This window comes from Boleophthalmus pectinirostris, unplaced genomic scaffold (assembly GCF_026225935.1).
Source record: "Boleophthalmus pectinirostris isolate CB_2022bp ecotype Guang Dong unplaced genomic scaffold, ASM2622593v1 HiC_scaffold_2826, whole genome shotgun sequence".
Taxonomy (NCBI): Eukaryota; Metazoa; Chordata; class Actinopteri; order Gobiiformes; family Gobiidae; genus Boleophthalmus; species Boleophthalmus pectinirostris.
The window spans coordinates 853090-869049 of NW_026571291.1; the positions used below are offsets into that span (position 1 = coordinate 853090).

Sequence of the window (15960 nt, forward strand, 5' to 3'; positions counted from 1 at the left end):
TCGTCTGGAGAGAGCTCCAGTGTGGAGCTGACGGACGAAGAGAAGAAGATGGCCGAACAGATCAGAGTAACGATATTTATTATTTCTGTGTTTCTCTCAGTTTCACAGTTTACTTTAAGTCCTACTTCAGTCTTATTTTGTATAGAGTAACAGTACTCTTACTTGAGTAATATTTTGGTACAGAGTAACAGTACTCTTACTTGAGTAATATTTTGTACAGAGTAACAGTACTCTTACTTGAGTAATATTTTGGACAGAGTAACAGTACTCTTACTGGAGTAATATTTTGGACAGAGTAACAGTACTCTTACTGGAGTAATATTTTGGACAGAGTAACAGTACTCTTACTTGAGTAATATTTTGGACAGAGTAACAGTACTCTTACTTGAGTAATATTTTGTACAGAGTAACAGTACTCTTACTGAGTAATATTTTGGACAGAGTAACAGTACTCTTACTTGAGTAATATTTTGTACAGAGTAACAGTACTCTTACTTGAGTAATATTTTGGACAGAGTAACAGTACTCTTACTGGAGTAATATTTTGTACAGAGTAACAGTACTCTTACTTGAGTAATATTTTGGACAGAGTAACAGTACTCTTACTGGAGGCAACAATATTCATTATAATATCAAATTGGTCACAGTTCTATACACATGTGCACTGTGTCGTCTTTTCTTCTGGTCCACAAGAGGAAACAGACGTCCTCCCCAGTGCAGAGGGTCAGAGGCACCTGCAGGTGTCAGGGCAGGTGTCAGGGCAGGTGTCAGGGCAGGTGTCAGGACAGGTGTCAGGACAGGTGTCAGGGCAGGTGTCAGGACAGGTGTCAGGACAGGTGTCAGAGGCACCTGCAGTGTCAGGGCAGGTGTCAGGANCAGGTGTCAGGGCAGGTGTCAGGACAGGTGTCAGGACAGGTGTCAGGGCAGGTGTCAGGACAGGTGTCAGGGCAGGTGTCAGGGCAGGGTCAGGCAGTGTCAGGACAGGTGTCAGGACAGGTGTCAGGCAGGTGTCAGCAGGTGTCAGGCAGGTGTCAGGTGTCAGGGCAGGTGTCAGGGCAGGTGTCAGGACAGGTGTCAGGACAGGTGTCAGGGCAGGTGTCAGGGCAGGTGTCAGGCAGGTGTCAGGGCAGGTGTCAGGGCAGGTGTCAGGGCAGGTGTCAGGACAGGTGTCAGGACAGGTGTCAGGGCAGGTGTCAGGGCAGGTGTCAGGGCAGGTGTCAGGACAGGTGTCAGGGTTCTTGGCAGGTGTCAGGACAGGTGTCAGGGCAGGTGTCAGGGATCTTGGCAGGTGTCAGGACAGGTGTCAGGCAGGTGTCAGGACAGGTGTCAGGACAGGTGTCAGGACAGGTGTCAGGGATCTTGGCAGGTGTCAGGACAGGTGTCAGGGCAGGTGTCAGGACAGGTGTCAGGGTTCTTGGCAGGTGTCAGGGCAGGTGTCAGGGCAGGTGTCAGGACAGGTGTCAGGACAGGTGTCAGGGTTCTTGGCAGGTGTCAGGGCAGGTGTCAGGGTTCTTGGCAGGTGTCAGGACAGGTGTCAGGGTGGCAGGGTCAGGACAGTGTCAGGACAGGTGTCAGGGATCTTGGCAGGTGTCAGGACAGGTGTCAGGGTTCTTGGCAGGTGTCAGGACAGGTGTCAGGCAGGTGTCAGGGCAGGTTCAGGGCAGGTGTCAGGACAGGTGTCAGGACAGGTGTCAGGACAGGTGTCAGGGTTCTTGGCAGGTGTCAGGACAGGGTCAGGGACAGGTGTCAGGCAGGTGTCAGGACAGGTGTCAGGGTTCTTGGCAGGTGTCAGGACAGGTGTCAGGACAGGTGTACACCTGCACACAGTGTGTGGCCTTAAACCTCCAGACTTTAGAGTTGGAGGAGCGTGACAGAGTTTAATCATCACATTAAACATCTTTTTTATTGAGAGCTGTAAAACTCTGAACTCTGACACCATAAAGACACAGCACCTGCCAGTGTTCACCTGCCGCTGTTCACCTGCTGGTGTTCACCTGCCGAACCTGGACAAACCACAGCGTCACCATAGAGACGGCCACAAAACTAAACAGAACAGACTTGTATTTACCACTGTACAGACGGACCACTGCAAACACACGAGTAACAGTACTTTTACTTGAGTAATGTATAGTACAGTGTAACAGTACTTTTACTCAAGTAAAAGTTGTGCTTCGTCTTCCCCCTGTGACATCATAAAGTGACAAAAGCTTTCTGTGACTATCTGAAATAATCTGAACATTTGTGTTTCCTGCAGCATCACATTCAATTCAGATCATAAACCAGATGCTACGTCCCAAGAGTTACTCTTTAAGTTACTCTTTAAGTTACTCTTTAAGTTACTCTTTAAGTTACTCTTACTTGAGTAGTTATTTTCCCAAATACTTTTTTACTCTTGAGTCATTTGTTGAACCACTCTTTTATACTTCTACTTGAGTAATATCATTTTTGAAGTAAAATTTGCACTTATTTGAGAACATTTTTGGCTACTACTCTACCTACTTGTGAGTTTAAAGCTGCAGTGTGGACATTTTCTGGTCGCTGGTGAACTGTTTCCATGACTTTTCCTGGGATGTTTCACAATGTGGCATTAAACATCTTTCATTTGTTCTGGTTTTACAGTGAGTGGGCTGTAAGCTCGACTGGTCACATCACCGGCTTGTCTCCATGGTGACGTTTAATGCCATACTGTGGAGCATTCAAGGCAAAGCAATAACTCTCCATGGAGATGATTTGTGAAGTTAGAAAATGCGTTTTTAAATAATAAAATAAACAAATTGTGGTTCAACAAGTGCCTTAAAATTGTTCTAAAATGGCCATTGGGAGTTTGAATGAGTCTGCAAAGTTTAAACTTTTTTACTTGTCCCTGTGTCCTTGGTAAATCAGCGTCGCAGTTTTCAGATAATAAAGAAGGATTTGTCTTCTTTAATATTTCTGCAGGTCATCTGGAAGGGCATCCTGAGTAATGTGGCTGCTATTGAAGACACCACGGACTTCTTCAAATCTGGAGCAGCCTCGATGGACGTGGTCAGGTCAGAGCCACACCTGGGCTGGGATCAGTCAGAAACTGTCGATACGATACAAACCTCGATACACGGGCCGCGATACGATACATGTCTCCATACAGTGAGCTCACGATTCAATACAATTCGATACAGTTCAGTAAAAAAATAAAAATAAATAAAGTCTAAATCAGGTCTGTGATGCTAAAAGTCTTTGTTAAACTTCTTCTTGTGCAAAGTTCAAATGAAAAACAAACATTTTAATCCTCAAAACAGTGAAAATGTCAAATGTGTCGCAAAAACAAGTTTCTTTCCACTAAACAAACAACAAAACTGTAATTGTAACAAAATAATTTAGTAAAATATACCAAAAAATACTCTTGGTAATGTATCGATACAGCAGCCCACAATACTGATACTGTATCATCACATTAAATGATACGATATTTCGATATTTTGATATTTATTCAAACCCCTAGTAGCGACTAGTCAGGCTGGCGCCACCTAGTGCCTTTACTCAGTTTCATTTCTCTCCAGTGACTAGTTCAGGAATCAGAAAACACTAGACCAGGAGTGTCAAACATACGGCCCGGGGGCCAGATCCGGCCCTACAAGACCTTTAATCTGGCCCTCGGCTGATTTTCTACTAAAATATTTTAATTATATTTTCTATTAAAATCTTGTTAATTTTGTGTGGTGTTTATCACAGCAGCGTCTGCAGCGTCTCTGTACGTGGCCCCTCCCACCAGAGCAGCACAAATGAAGACTTGTCTCTTTCCAAACGCTCTTAAAGGACGATCGTTTTGACTGTTGACCGTGACACCCTCATCAGAAAAATGTCCAACATGAGAAAAGTGGAGCCGAGTGCAGGATTTTACAAGAAATTTAAACACATTGTGTTGAAATTAAATTTTTCTTAGTTTCAGGTTGTTCATAATATTATAATATTGTGTAAAAGAAAGAGTTCATCATTTTAAAAAGATTTCTGTAATAGATTTGTGTTTCTCTACACAAATATTTGAACTTATTGCTATTTTTTGGGGGGTTTATATGCCCCCAGTTGGATACGGCCCCCAGACCAAAATGAGTTTGACACCCCTGCACTAGACAATTTGCACAAACTCCAGAAGTGCAAGTTCGGGCACCAGCCAATCTGAGAAGAACAAAGAGAATGTTTGGTGAATTTTATCAAGGGGAAAGATGTTATTGTCCTTCTTCCTTCAGAAGGCTGAGCGCGACACCAGTGTGAACGATTATTACTGAATATGAAGAGAAATGCTCTGACATGTGATATAAGATCGTTCGTTTCATCAGATTTTGAATTTTAAACTCTGTTGAATTTCTCACTTTGAATTTTTTTACTCCGAAAAAACTTGTGTGAATTGTTTTTATTCTGAAAGTCAGTTGATGAAATTATATGTGTACATTTTCAAAGTGTTTAACATTCAATATTTTTTTTAAATCACCTTTTAAATATTTAGTACAAACATTTTCAAACCTCAAATTCAACAATCAAAATTCAGAAAAAAAATTTGCTGCAAAGATCCAGAGAGGTTTTTGGAGGCAAACATGGAGCTCCAGAAACACGGAACTTTCACTTTTAGAAATGAGGAAGTACAAATGTCCCGAACGATTCCCAGCGGCCGACGCGGAGCTGTGAGGATTTTACTCTGCGATTTCCCCGACTACTGCAGCTTTTACTGTTTTTAAAAATGATAGAGCCTGGAGGAGTAAGGCCTGATTTGTTTGATAGTTAATCAGTTAATTGTCAAGTAGTTCATTTGTTAGTTGTTCAGATGATCCGTTTATCATTTGTTAATCAGTTTATAAAACATTAATCAGTTTAACATTATTCACCTAACACCATTATCACCGTTTATGAGTTATGAATTATTTTATTAAACATTAATCAGTTTTTCCTGCTGCCGTCTTGGCCTCAGATCTCACTTGTAAAAGATTTATTCATCTCAGTGGGACGATTAACGTGAAGAATCAGGTTAATCATTGGGAGAATAAATAAAAAAAATTTAAAAAAAAGCCAGAAAGTGAATTATTTTCTAACCGATTATTTGTCACCCACGGCCCACACATGGATCACGAATTTCAGACGTCCGGTTATGGCGCAATTCACACTGGGAAGGATTTTCTGAAAAAGTGAGCATCAAACCTCCATGTTTGTTTTCCCAGTGGGATGTGTCTATTGACAAAGTCGATTTTTTCAAGTCTTTTGAACCATATCACTTTTGTTTCTGGTTCTGATATTGTTATATTTTAGTTTTGGGATTTGGACATCGTAATTGTGTGGTTGTTGGATCCTAACAGCGGAAAACAACTCGAAAAATTTGTTTGTGAACTTCATAAATGTAAAAGTGAATCAGATGTGTGTGACTCAAACCTCTGTTCAAACTGTTTCTCTTCCCAACGGAATTGAAAAATAGTGAAAGGTGAAGGTGATGGGCAGGATTGATCCACAGGAAGAACCAAAAAGGAAACATTTGTCTGACTAAGAAATCATCCTGAGTTTACAGAGAACATTTTGTATGTGGAGCGACGACAAAACAAAATCCCGTTTGTTAAGTGAGAGGAGCAGAAGACAAACAGACTGAGCTGCACTTTCTTGTTCTTGTGGTTTTACAGAAACATCACGTCTTGGTCTCTTTGCAGTGGAAGGTGTTTCTTGGTGAACAGTTGGAGACTTTCACTTTGGCGTTGACTTTTTAAATTTGTAACCGAAGTTGAGCGAAGGATCGAGATTTTGTTTTGTTGTTGCTCCACATACAAAATGTTCTCCAGGTCCAGGTCCGGGACCAGAGCGGGACCAGAGTGGACTCCGAGCTTTGACTCTGAGCCTCTGCGGGGTCCGAGCCTCCGGTCTGATCCCAGTCTGGTCCCGGCCTGGTCTTGGTCTCAGTCTTGGTCTGATTCCGGTCTGGTCTCAGTCTCAGTCCTGGTCTGGTTCTGGTCTGGTCCCGGACCTGGATCAGTCCTGGTTCAGTCCGTATGTGGTGCAAAAGTCCGACATCACAGTCACGGAAGTCACGTAAACGGGAAACTGTCGTTATCCGTTTTTTCCATTTTTCATTTAAACATAAAATCGAAAAACTGAAAAAACGAATCATTATCCGTTTTTTTCATTTTGGTTTTGGAGACAAATAATGAAGAAAATAGTTGTTTTTTTGGTTTTCTTATTTTTGGTTTTATTTTGAAAAACAAATGAACGAATGATACACGGATTAATCCATCCAAAAGTGATCCGAACTAGTTTAGTAACAATCGCCTGCGAAATTTCACACTCTGAATTTTGACTGTTGAATCTGTGGGCTTGAAAATATTTCTGCTGAATATTTAAAAGGTGATTTTTTATTTTTATTTTTTTTACTTGAAACATATTGAAAAAGTACAGTATACTTAAAATTTCAGCGACTAAAATTCATAATAATAATAATAATTCATCTTTTTTCAGAGTTAAAAAAGTTAAAAAAGTGAGAAATCTAATGGAACAAATGACTTGCAATTCCCTTGGTCTGACCCATCGATGCCCATCTTCAAATTTTTTTTCCGTCATTTTATTTCCTTACCGTTGGCTGATGAAGCGTTAACCCCGTGTGTGTGTGTGTGTGTGTGTGTGTGTGTGTGTGTGTGTGTGTGTGTGTGTGTGTGTGTGTGTTGTTCAGGCTGGTGGAGGAGGTGAAGCAGATCTGCTCCTCGGTCGTGCTGCAGAATGAAGACGTCTACATGGCCTCCACCTTCCAGGACTTCACCCAGATGTTTGTGAGGAAACTGAGAGGAGAAGACCAGGAGGAGGAGCTCGTCGTGGACTACGTGAGTGACAACAGCTGTTTTCAGTAAATCTGGGAAATGATCAATATGAGTATTTGTCGAAATGATGTTAAAGATTAAATATCACACAAAACGGACTCTTAAGACTTGAATTCTGACCTGAATTCTTTCTCTTCTGACCGTGATGATTCACACTAAGATCTTGTCACGACTAAATTAATTTCTACAACGCTTATGTACTCTATAAATACTCATAAATAAATATACTATGATTTTTTAAAGTACAGTTTGTTCATCTAAATTGGAAAAATCTAAGATATTTTTGGTACTTTGGTTTAAAGACTTGAAATAACTTGAAGCTCAAAGCAGATGACTCGGACTTGACTTGGACTTATGGGTCAGCGACTCGAGACTCGACTTGGACTTGCCTGTATTTGACTTGGGACTTGACTCGGACTTGAGGTCAAAGACTCGAAACTCCCGAAACAACGACTTGGTCCCACCTCTGCCGCTCGCAGTCAGAATATCTGTTTTGTCGAGATATTTTTGAGCTCTAGTCCTGAGTCAAGTCCCAAGTCAAATACAGGCAAGTCCAAGTCGAGTCTCGAGTCACTGACCAATGAGTCCAAGTCAAGTCCAAGTTGTCTGGTTTAAAGACTTGAAATAACTTGAAGCTCAGAGCAAAGTACCAAAAATATCTTAGATTTTTGCAATTTATATGAATTTTAAGATAAATCGTACTTTAAAAAATCATAGTGTATTTATTTATTTATGAGTATTTATAGAGTTTATAAGAGTTGCAGAAATTTATTTAGTCTTGACGAGATCTTAGAGTGAATCATTACGGTCAGAACAGAAAAAATTCTGATTTAAAAATGATCTTCAAGTCCAAGTCGAGTCCCAAGTCTGACTCCATTTTATCAAGTCGAGTCTTAAGAGTCCGTTTTGTGTGATATTTAACCTTTAACATCATAAACAAATACTCATATTGATAATTATACTATGATTTTTTAAAGTACGATTTATCTTAAAATTCATATAAATTAAAAAAAATCTAAAATATTTTTGGTACTTTGGTTTTAAGACTTGAAATAACTTGAAGCTCAGAGCAGACGACTTGGACTTGACTTGGACTTATGGGTCAGTGACTCGAGACCCGACTTGGACTTGCCTGTATTTCGACTTGGGACTTGACTCGGACTTGAGGTCAAAGCCTCGAGACTCTCGAAACAACGACTTGGTCCCACCTCTGCCGCTCGCAGTCAGAATATCTGTTTTTCGAGATATTTTTGAGCTCTAAAACCACCTGTAATTGAATAAACGTGAAGTCGAGCTGTTTAATGTCGCACTGTGGAACTTGACGTATCCATAGAAACAAGCGGGTGACGGACCCTCCAGCCGAAAAGTTACACAGTGCAGCTTTATCTATAGTAAAGTTCTGACCACATTCGAACACGATTCTTTTCCAGGTCACCAAAAACGTGAACAACATGGAGGTGAAGATGCCCCACCAGTGCTTCATCGACGGCAGGTTTGAGGAGGCGGAAAATGGAAAAACGTACAATACAGTGAACCCCACAGACGGCTCGGTCAGTGCAACAAGTCCAGATCCAATTTGTTAATTATCGTTATTTTAGTGATGTAACTTTCCCCCAAGAAGCAGTTTTAAGTTTTAATGCACAGATATAAGACCACATGGGAAGAGAAAAGACAGTTCTATGATTTAATGTGGAAAATCACGTTCTATAGACCTTTTTCAGGGCCAGAAGTGTCGCCCTCTAGGTTTGCAGAACTTTTTATTTTTCATTATTAAAATGTATTCCCCTACAGATTACAGATTACACACACCAAAATGTAGTTTGTAACTGAATCCATTAAGTTACTTAAGGTGAGTAATGTAATCTGAATACTTTGAATTATTTGATATTGTCATGTTTTTTAAAACTACTTGAATCTAACAACCACATCCTGAAAATTCATATTTGTTCTCTTCAAATTGTCTGTTGAGCCCAAATCTCCATGAATGAGAAACTGTTTTACTGTAGAGAAGAAAAGACCAGGACATTTTAACATAAGAAGTTCTGTCTGCTGAAAGAAAATAAAAAGTCCAGTCTTTACTTAACCAAATTAAAAATATTATTGATGGAGAAATTATTTTTATATGAGTCACTGCTGCTTTAAATTATGTCCACACTACTGTTAGTGTCATTGTTTAGTCCTGGTTTAGTTCTGGTTTAGTCCTGGTTTAGTCCTGGTTTAGTTCTGGTTTAGTCCAAAATGTGAAAACAGGAAAATCCCTCTGTGTAATCCATTTATTTCAACAAAGTAACTGTAATCCAATTACCACTCACTGAAACAGTAACTGTAACTGATTACAGTTACTCATAATTTGTACTCCGGTACATGTAATCTGTTACTCCCCAACACTGTCTGTTTGTGGGGAGAAAGTCCAGGGCTGCTTTTTGATCCCAGTCTGTCAATTTCATTTCTTTCCAGTCAAGAAATCAGAACACACTAGACAGTTCACAAAAACAGCAGAAGTGTGAGTTCGGGCACCAGCCAATCAGCAAAGAGACATACGTTGTGTGTTGGCGACAATTTCCGAGATCGAGGATTTAAAGATGGAACAACGAGAATGTTTGGTGAATTTTATCAAGGGGAAAGACGTTATTGCCTGACCAAATAGCAGCGATTGGTTAAATAAAAAAAGTACCCGCCTACTGTCGAGCGAACGAATCCTAATGCTGCGAGGTCAGACGGTTTCTACCAAGTGAAACCGTGAGATGAATCAGACTATCACAAAGGATCCACAACTATCAAGGGAAGAAAGACGAAAGCTTAAAGTCTAAAAACGATGAGCAAAACTAATGTTATGGTCATGAATAAAACAGAAGGAACTTGTTTGCTCCAACTGATTCTACAATTAAAAATGTATTTCATGATGTCAATATGAGCTTAGACAGAGAGATTTTCAGCCTTTAAGTTTTCGTCTTTCTTACCTTGGTAGTTGTGGGTAAATTCTTCGTTCCTCAAACCTACAGGGCGGTGAGACTTCTGTTCTTGCTGTTGTGAAAAAGGTCTGTCCTAGAAAGTGTTTTTTATTCTCATTGTGGTATCAGAATCAGCAGTGAGTATCGATTCTGTTCCTCAGAACTGAAATCAAATTTGAAGTGTTCATCGTGACGTTACTTCATATTGTACCTTTAGTATTTTCACAGGCGTCTCTCAGGTGTCTTTGATTCTATGTATTATTTTTGTGTAAAGTCATTAGTTTTTCACAGTGTGTGTTTTGTGTTGTGTCTCTTGTGTGTTGTGTGTAATGTTCTTGTGTGTGATGTTCTTGTGTGTAATGTTCTCGTGTGTAATGTTCTTGTGTGTTTCAGGTGATCTGTAAAGTGTCGTACTGTTCGGTGGGAGACGTGGACAGGGCCGTGGCCGCTGCAAAAGAAGCGTACGAGGAGGGGCCCTGGGGCCGCATGAACCCCGAGACAGGGGCGCCCTGCTCTACAGGTGAGTCTGACGGGTGCTCTACAGGTGAGTCTGACGGGTGCTCTACAGGTGAGTCTGACAGGTGCTCTACAGGTGAGTCTGACGGGTGCTCTACAGGTGAGTCTGACGGGTGCTCTACAGGTGAGTCTGACGGTGCTCTACAGGTGAGTCTGACGGGTGCTCTACAGGTGAGTGACGGTGCTCTACAGGTGAGTCTGACGGGTGCTCTACAGGTGAGTCTGACGGGTGCTCTACAGGTGAGTCTGACGGGTGCTCTACAGGTGAGTCTGACGGGTGCTCTACAGGAGTCTGACGGGTGCTCTACAGGTGAGTCTGACAGGTGCTCTACAGGTGAGTCTGACAACAGGTGCTCTACAGGTGAGTCTGAGTCTGACGGTGCTCTGCAGGTGAGTCTGACGGGTGCTCTCAGGTGAGCTCTGAGTCTGACGGGTGCTCTACAGGTGAGTCTGACGGGTGCTCTACAGGTGAGTCTGACGGGTGCTCTACAGGTGAGTCTGACGGGTGCTCTACAGGTGAGTCTGACGGGTGCTCTACAGGTGAATCTGACAGGTGCTTTACAGGTGAGTCTGACGGGTGAGGCCCTGTTTGACTAAAGCTGTATTCAGACCGCGGCATCAAAAACTGTTCTGGACTCCTCTAGTTGGAGCCTTTACATGTGATGCTCGTCTTGGACACTGTGGAAATGGGAGAAAAACACTTGATGTTCGTTCCAGGGCGCGGCTGTGTGCCTTGTTTTCCCAGTCGAGAGAGTGTCTTTAGTTTTTTTATTACATAAAACCAGCGGGAGCGAAGCGATACTCCACTAATGACACGGTGTAGAGTTTCTTTTTCTGTTTGTGATTCCCGGGTCTTTCTCTTCCTTTTCCTTCTTCTGGGTAATAACGTTGCTGCGTCCAACACCAAAGCTTTTTCAACTTCTGAACACTCAAGACGCTCCACATCGACGCCAGGTCCACCACAAAAATGCAGGACGTCCTGAACGCGTCCACATACAGTTTGAATTTTAAATGGACGCCTTGACGCCGCGGTCTGAACGCAGCTTTAGACAAACTGTAGTGGTGTTACGTGCTGGTGCCAGTTTACGCATCTCTACAGTGTGTAGTTTTATATTTACGCATGTTTTGTGGCGTGGCTTGATCTGGTATAATTATGTCGTCGATCAGTGGCGCGCTCTCTTGCTCTTGCGCTCTTGTTGCGCACCGCCTCGCCCTCCGAGTATCTGGGTGCTTGCTCGTCGCCTTGCGAGCTCCCCTGCCTTAGCTGCTCAGCGCAGGCTGCACCTGCCTGTGAGCTGCAGTGAGCCTTTTTTGTTTGACCTGGTGGGACCGGCTGTCCTGTTTTTGCCTTTTATTTGGTAAGGTTAGTTTATTAAAATGTACTTAAAAATAAAAATAACTTTTACTTTTGTAACCCTTTTGTCTTCTGTGTCCTCTTTAATATGTGGGATCCACCCGGGTCGTAACAAGTGGTCCAAAGGTAAATTAGGACGTTTGCAGGGTGGTTAGAACTCATGTCTCACAGCGAGACGGTTCTCAGTTCGACTCCCAGACCTCTGTGTGGAGTTTGCATGTTCTCCCTGTGTCTGTGTGACAAAGAGCAGCTCAAGATCTGGAGATGGTCCCACTACTGCTGATGGATTTAACCCAGAGACACTGAATGAAAAAGTGTAAAGGGCACCTTAACTTTATGAATAAATACATTTTAAAAAACCTAACCGCTCCTCCCCTCTCTTCCTTCTTCTCTTCTTCTTCTTCCTCTCCCTTCCTTTTCCCTCTTCACCTTCTCCTTCCTCTCCTCCCTCTCTTCCTCCCCTCCTCCTCCGTCTCTCAGACTGGCCGACCTGATGGAGCAGCACCAGGAGGAGTTGGCGACCATCGAGGCTCTGGACTCTGGGGCTGTGTACACTCTGGCGCTGAAGACTCACGTGGGCATGTCCATCCAGACGTTCAGATACTTCGCCGGATGGTGCGACAAGATCCAGGTGTGTGTTTAAAGGGCCCACATCACACTGTTCTGATCTCTGTTCTAATGGAGTTTCCTCAACACAAACCGATCTGGAGTTCGTGTTTACTTTCATTCACACATGTTTAATTAACACACAAACCCTGCAGATTTAGGCTGAGTTCTTCTCTCAAACTGAAAACACTCTGTTCCACACACCTTCACTAGAATCATTTGGACAATTTCAGTCCTGGAATTGCAAATCTCGACTGAACTAAAGGTAAAAGGAGCTGTTCACTTGAAAACTACAGCATCATGACATCACGAGGTGGAACAGAACATTCTGAGCTTTGGAGATGTAAACAGACTAATAATAAAGAGTCACTCAAACATGTGAATGAAACAAAACACAAATCCAGCTCTGTTTTTGAGGAGGGAACAACATGAGAACACGACTTAAAGCTCACAGGAGTCCGTTTTTTTCCCCTTAGTTTTTCCCTTTAAATCAGTGTTTCTCAAACTTTTATCTGGGGATTCATATTTTAAAAGTCACAAACCTTTGCGACCCAAGTCAATAGACGTTATTCATAAATCACAAAATAAATTATGGAACATTAATGAGGATATTTTATTGTTGACTGAGTGATCGTGTCTCTCTGAACAATTAATATTACCGTATTTTTCGGATTATAAGGCGCAATATCAATAATCTTTAATTCTTTCGTCTGTTTTCATACATAAGGCATCGGATTATAAGGAGCATTAAGCGAAACAAACAGACGACACTTGAGACTTTTTTATTTCCTACGAGGACGGCTCAAATATAGATTGAGTAATAATGTGTTTAATGCAGCTTTGATCACATTTGTTTACGTTTTACAGATAAGAAACTTAAAACCACATGACTCATTTGCATAAACTATAAGCAATAAAAAAAAACACCTCACTCCTTGTGCACTGATGTGGTTCGGCTTCTGTCAGACTAAAGGACACGACTCAGTGGAATATGAGTGAAAATTGGTTCGAGGTCAGTGACACAACCAGAATTAATAAGGCGCACTTGTGATTTTTCAAAAAATCTAAGGGTTTTACGTGCGTCTTATAGTCCGAAAAATACGGTACTCAAGTTTTAAACAAAGACAGAAAACTGGTTCAGCAAGGCCGTGCTGCAGAAAAAAGTGAGGAGTGGGGTGCAGAGATGTATGTACATGTATATCACAGATCTACATGCATGCTGCAGAAAAAAGTGAGGAGTGGGGTGCAGAGCTGTATGTACATGTATATCACACATCTACATGCAGATCATGGCAAGGCAACCCAAAAAAAAAGCTCTTGCGATCCAGTCTTTGGGAAACAATGCTTTAAAGGAACCGTATGTAGCTATCCTTGTCCCCATGGATGTAAAAGGACGGCGTTAAAGAGCGTACGAGAAAAATTTATATGATATTTTCCACAGGGCAAGACGATCCCCATCAACCAGGCCAGACCCAACCGCAACCTGACCTTCACCAAGAAAGAGCCTCTGGGGTACGACCACTTTAAAACTCCTCCAAACGTTTAAAAACACGATCAGGTTTAAACGTGACTCCTCCTGTGCGATGCAGCGTGTGCGCCATCGTGATCCCGTGGAACTATCCTCTCATGATGCTGGCGTGGAAGAGCGCCGCCTGCCTCGCCGCCGGGAACACGCTGGTGCTCAAACCCGCTCAGGTACAGAAAGGATTAAAGCTGCACTGTGTAACTTTTTGGTTGGGGGTCCGTCAACTTCTTGTTTCTAGTCATTGCTCTTCCTGGAACGTTCCAAAGTATGATATTAAACAGCTCTACTTTACAGTTTTTCAATTACAGGTCAATTTATCGCTCAAAAACACCTAGAAAAACAACGTTCTGACTGTGAGGGGGTCGCCTCTCCACAGATCTGACCTGTAACCTGGTCTGGTTTGGTCTCAATGAAGATCGAAAGGTTAATTTAGGTTAGGTTAGGTTGCTTTATTCGTACCTGTAGGTAAATTTGTTTTGCAGGTTCATTCACACTCTGCACAATAAACACAAATAAAAACACAATCACAAATAAGATGTTACAGAGCTCCAGCGCAGAACGATTTTGTTTCATAAATAATTCATTCATTTATCACGCTTGACTACTAAAAATCAATACTAAAAATTGTACTAAAATCATTAAATAAATAGATTAGAATGTATTCATAAGTACAACACGCTCCATCCTCCCCTCACTCCTGAACAAGACCTCGAGATACTTGAACTCCTCCACTTGAGGCTTGTGCTGAAGAAGAACCTGAGCCAAAAGACAAAGCTCTCGATTTACCGGTCAGTCTCCGTTCCTCCCCTCACCTCTGGTCATGAGCTCTGGGTAATGACCGAAAGGACGAGATCACTGATACAAGCGGCACAAATGAGTTTCCTCTGCAGGGTGTCTGGGCGCTCCCTTAGAGAACAGGTGAGGAGCTCAGTCACACGGACCTACGGAGGAGCTTGGAGTAGAGCCGCTGCTCCTCCACGTCAAGAGGAGCCAGTTGAGGTGGCTCGGGATCTGTTCTGAGTGTTCTGGGCATGTTCCAGGACACGCTGGAGGAACTATGTCTCTGGGCTGGCCTGGGAACACCTTGGAGTTCCCCCGGAGAAGCTGGAGGACGTGTCTGGGGTAAAGGAAGTCTGGAAGTCCCTGCTTAGACTGAAGCCCCCGCGACCCGATCCCGGGAAGAAAATGGATGGATAAGTACAACAGCAGCTGGAACAAAATTCTTTTTTAAAAGTATTCAATCTAGATCTTTGGCCTCAGACCAGAGGGAAGCAGCTGAAACGTTTCGAGGACGCTGCACATTTAAAACTGTTTAGAAGAGTTTCGAGGACGCTGCAGGTCTTTGAGAATCCTCTGGGATGTCCGGTGTGACTGTCCTGAGTGCAGAGAGTCCGGACTGTTCCTCACTCGCCCGTTCAACCGACTGATTCAGGGAGTTCTTGTTTTTCGCAGACATGCTCCAAAACCATGAAACCAATGAAAGTCAAAAGTTAAGAGTGATTCCATAAACATTGTATAGAACAGTGTCGTCATGGTTCTATTTACACTGTAGGAGACAATTTCCTCAGACACTGAAGGCGCTGGTGCCTCTTTTACTCACAGTAATACAGTTATCGCCAAAGCTCAATTTAGAATCAATGAGTGTTCCAAGATAAGTTTTAGAACACCACACTTTTTCCAGTTCTTTCCTGTTTCCTGTCGACCAAAACATATTCTAAACTTTTGACTGATGTGTGTGTCGACCTTTGGCAGATATAAATAAGAGCTGAACACACTCGTGGCTTGTTCTTTTTACAACAGAAATCAAATACTGTTTAGAAAATTCTTCCCATCTTTTCTTTAACCTGTCTGTTCAGTTTTTACCTTTGTTCCATTTTAAGATCTTCATTGGACTTGCACGACTTGAATTGCAATAAATTACTGTAAAAAATAGGATGTTTGACTGGTAGTTTATGTGACATCTTTCTGAGGAGCACTTTTCCGATACTGTGAAACATTCCAGACAAAGCAATAACATGTCCACGGAGAAAAGCATTTGACGGACCATCCACTAAAAAAGTTGCACCTTTAAACATTATAATTTTAAGTTTTTGTGAGCTTTTACGACAGAATGTATTAGTGAGTCAAATGAAACTCTGGAGGCAGCTCAGGCGGCGCTCACTTCAGACTGAGAGCTCTGTGTTATGAACA

At 42.2% G+C, this 15960-nt stretch overlaps 1 protein-coding gene across 1 annotated transcript in view; it reads left to right on the top strand.

The window, feature by feature from the left end:
* Nucleotides 1–15960, top strand: part of aldh1l2 (aldehyde dehydrogenase 1 family, member L2) — a 59560-nt gene that overhangs the window by 28014 nt on the left and 15586 nt on the right. The window contains 9 exon segments of the mRNA XM_055160011.1: nt 1–66; nt 2938–3029; nt 6674–6821; nt 8249–8368; nt 10163–10262; nt 10265–10289; nt 12120–12270; nt 13687–13757; nt 13835–13940. The exon segment at nt 1–66 is cut by the window's left edge and continues 60 nt beyond it. Of these exon segments, the coding sequence (XP_055015986.1) occupies nt 1–66; nt 2938–3029; nt 6674–6821; nt 8249–8368; nt 10163–10262; nt 10265–10289; nt 12120–12270; nt 13687–13757; nt 13835–13940 (879 nt within the window).